Below are 4,210 nucleotides of genomic sequence, written 5' to 3'. Positions count from 1 at the left end.
TTTTTCTGAGACAGAGTCTCGCTCTTGTTGCTCAGGCTGGAGTGCAATGGCACGATCTCAGTTCACTGCAACCTCTGCCTTTTAGGTTCAAGGGATTCTCCTGCCTGAGCCTCCCGAGTAGCTGAGGTTATAGGCATGCGCCACCACATCCAGCTAACTTTGTATTTTTAGTAGAGACAGGGTTTCTCCATGTTGGCCAGGGTGGTCTCGAACTACTGACCTCAGGTGATCCGCCCATCTAGGCCTCCCAAAGTGCTGGGATTACAGGCATGAGCCACCGCACCGGCCTTGCCTTCCAGTTTAGTTAACTTCTTTTGTTTTCCTAATAGGTGGTGCATTGTGTCTCTTCTGGGCCATAGCCCACGTTGTTCTTCCTGCTTTGTTCTTTTTGTTGTTCTTTCATAATGTTCTGAGATTAACTCATTTCCTGTGTCCTCTCTTTCTGTGGCTATTCAAAGAAAGTCATCTTTCAGACTGTTTGCTCAGAGTTCATCTCAAAACCTGGCAAGTGAGTATTTTATATTTTCAATTATCTAAAAATCATAAGAGTAATACCTTCTCAGATATGTCTCATGTACACAGCTTATAATTAGATTATCTTTTAAGCTAATCTGTGAATATTGCTTTATATCTAGAGAATTTAGTCTGTTTGTGTTTCTGGGGTTTAATCTGTCATCTTGTATTCTACTTTTTATTTGCTTTACCTGTTCTATGTTTCTTTCCCTTTCCTTTTCTCAGTTCTCTTTTTGATTAAATAAACATTTGTCTCTTCCAGTTTGGATGATTTACAGTCTGTTTCTGTTCATCTAAGGGCTAGCCTGAGAAATTAAGGCATGCATATTTATACAGTCTAAACTGAGTAAAACCTCACAGATAATGTAAGGACCTTTCTTTGCCAGTTCCTGACTTTGACACTATTTTTGCCTTGTGTTTTAATTATATATATTTTTTTTTTAATTTTTTTTTAATATTTTTTTTCTTTCTTTCTTTTTTTTTTTTTTTTGAGATAGAGTTTTGCCCTGTCGCCCAGGCTGGAGTACAATGGCACGATCTCAGCTCACTGCAACCTCCGCCTCCCGGGTTGAAACAATTCTCCTTCCTCAGCCTCCCAAATAGCTGGGATCACAGGTGCCCACCACCACACCCAGCTAACTTTTTAATTTTAGGAGAGATGCGGTTTCACCTTGTTGACCAGGCTGGTCTCAAACTCCTGACCTCGTGATCCACCCGCCTTGGCCTCCCAAAGTGCTGGGATTAGAGGCACGAGCCACTGCATCTGTCCCTAATTTCGTATATATTTTAAGGTCCACCACACATTACAATTACCATTTTATGTAATCAATGTTCATTTACAATAGCTCACATATTTATCACTGTCTTTTTCATTCCTCCTTGCATCTCCTATTTTCCATCTGGGATCATTTACTTTCTGCTCAAAGTATATCCTTTAACGTTTCTTTAAAAAGTGTCTCCCGGCGACAAACTGAGTTTTTACTTGTCTGAAAATGTCTTCACGTTGTCCTGTTTCCTAAAAGCTGTTTCTACTGGGTATAGAATTCGAAATTGGCAGTTCTTGTCTCTTAGTACTTGAAGATATCATTCTATTCTCTTCCATGTTTTTGCATTGCTATGAGTCCATGCCTACTTCTTCTCACCTCCTGGCTCCTTTTAATAATTTTCTTCTGTGTTTCTTTGTTTTGCTGTTTCATTGTAATGCATCTCTATAAAGATTGCTTTTTTGGTAATCTAGTCTGCTGGACATTTGCTGGGCATGTTTTATCTTTGGACTAGTTTTATGCATCAGTTCCACAAAAATCTAAGCCATTATCTCTGGAGTATTGTCTCTGTCCCACTCTCCCTCTTCTCTCGTCTGGTACTTCAATCAAATGAAAGCATCTAGAGATTTAACCTTGAGGAGAGAGTCACTGTTATTTTTACCGGAGAATCCCTCCAGTGTTGAAAACAAAACCCAGGACATTTTATTCAACTTGGAAAACATTTCTTGAGTAATCTTGGACAGTGGTTAAATGGTTAATCCTGCCAGGTATTAATTGGTCACAGACTGTGCCAAATAAAAAAAAAAATGATACAAAACAAGGTTTTAATATACTTCAATTAGAAAGAGTTGCAGGAATTCAACCTACTTTTATGAAAACTTTGTAATGCTCCGTAACAACTTTTAATTTTCAACACCAAAAAATTTGTATCCCAGCTCTGACTGCCTATTTTCCTTGGAAGAACTTGCTGTCTTTTTCTGCCTTTCATATGATTGCCAAGAAGGAACTCTTTCCACGTAAATTCAGTGAAATCCTCATGAGTCATTCAGGTGATTTTTTTCTGAGAGGTGATGATGGCTCTGGCCCAGAATTACTAAGAAAAGGCTCTAAGAAACAAACAGATGGGCTCCCCACCCTCCATAAACTTTCTTCCTCTATTTAGGAACATCTTTCTGTTCCTAAAAATGCCCTCCACTACGTGATAAAAACTGGAGGCTGAGGGATTCACCTGGGCTCTCTGGAACTGTGTTGAAAGTCACAACTGAGCCTGTCAAGTTAACTGTGGCCTTAAAATGAATACTTGGGATCCAAGGAGCTCCTAGGACGTAAGAAGATAAAGACCTTTATAAATGACAGATCTGCACTTGAGGTCAGGAGTTCGAGACCAGCCTGGCCAACATGGTGAAACCCAAGTCTCTAATAAAAATACAAAAATTAGCCAGGCATGGTGGTGGGCGCCTGTAATCCCAGCTAAGGCACAGGAATCGCCTGAACCTGAGAGGTGGAGGTTGCAGTGAGCCAAGGGAGCGCCACCACACTCCATCCTGGGCAATAGTCTCAAATAAATAAATGACAGATCTGGCCGGGCGTGGTGACTCACTCCTGTAATCCCAGCACTTTGGGAGGCCAACGTGGGTGGATCACTTGAGGTCAGGAGTTTGAGACTAGCCTGGGCAACATGGCGAAACCCTGTCTCTACTAGAAATACAAGGTATCTGGGCATGGTGGCAGGCACCTATCCCAGCTACTTGGGAGGCTGAGACAGGAGAATCACTTGAACCTGGGAGGTGGAACCTGGGAGGTGAGCCAAGATAGAGCCACTGCACTCCAGCCTGGGTGACAGAGTGAGACTCTGTCTCAAAAATAAATAAATAAATAAATAAATAAATAAATAAATAAATAAATAAATAAACAAATAAATAACAGATCTTTCAGTATTTTTCTTCCCTTTTCTGAATATTTGAAGCTTGCAAAATGGGAAGTTTGGCACAGCAGTGAAGCCTTTTTTTTAGAATTCCTCTTTCTTGAGATTTATTTTATTTTATTTTTTGAGATGGAATCTCACTCTGTCGCCCAGGCTGGAGTGCAGTGGCGCGATCTCAGCTCACTGCAGCCTTCATCACCCAGGTTCAAGCCATTTCCCAGCCTCGGCCTCCCGACTAGCTGGGATTACAGTCATGTGCCACATGTCCAGCTAATTTTTGTATTTTTAGTAGAGATGGGGGTTTCACCACGTTGGCCAGGCTGGTCTCGAACTCTTGACCTCGAGTACTGGGATGAGCCACCATGCCCAGCCTCTTTCTTGAGATTTAAAAGAGTACACCTTTATAAACACCTAGAAAGCTAAGACATCTCTGTTGTCAAAACAAACATCCCTCACCCTTACCCTAATTTTCTAGTATGTATGGAATATTTTCTGCTCTTTTAGGAGCAGGCTTGTTTCATGGCTAGAGTCTGGAAATGTTGCATCTTTGTCTTTCTGTATATACGTTGGCAATCCTGATAATGGAAGTGCTTCCTGCTAATTGGATATGAATGGGGTTGGGTGGGGGTGGTGACTCCTTATCTGAATAACATCAATTGTGTTGCTTCTAACCCATTTCTTCTTCTCCTTTGTCATCACCACTATCACTTTATTCTCTTCCCTGTCTTCTCCTTCCTTTGCCTCTAACCTTCTTCATTTTTAACAGAAGTTGGAGCAGTCAATAAGAGTCAGAGCCTTTAAACAGAAATCTACTCACTTCTCTGTGTGCACAAGGCTGAGCAGAGGTTCTGCCTCTCAAGAGGAACTGAGTGCTGTTGGGCATTCAACACACCGCAGAGACCAGCAATCTTGCACCCTCACCTCACAGCATGGACAGAGGAGACCAAGCTAAGAGAACCAGGTAGGTCACTCCTTGCGCCACCAGGCTCTTCCTCCATCCCAGGGGCTC

General features: G+C 41.8%; 1 protein-coding gene across 1 annotated transcript in view; it reads left to right on the top strand.

The window, feature by feature from the left end:
- Nucleotides 1-419: 419 nt before the first annotated feature.
- OLAH (oleoyl-ACP hydrolase) overlaps nt 420-4,210 on the top strand; it is an 85,582-nt gene continuing 81,791 nt past the window's right edge. The window contains exons 1-2 of the mRNA XM_011968150.1: nt 420-512; nt 3,971-4,162. Coding sequence (XP_011823540.1) covers nt 4,131-4,162 — 32 coding nt within the window. The 5' untranslated portion in view covers nt 420-512; nt 3,971-4,130. The remainder of the gene's footprint in view (nt 513-3,970; nt 4,163-4,210) is intronic.

Source organism: Mandrillus leucophaeus, unplaced genomic scaffold (genome assembly GCF_000951045.1).
Source record: "Mandrillus leucophaeus isolate KB7577 unplaced genomic scaffold, Mleu.le_1.0 Scaffold83, whole genome shotgun sequence".
Lineage (NCBI taxonomy): Eukaryota > Metazoa > Chordata > Mammalia > Primates > Cercopithecidae > Mandrillus > Mandrillus leucophaeus.
Note: the sequence above shows the minus strand (reverse complement) of the source record. Positions and strands in the feature narration are given on the sequence as shown.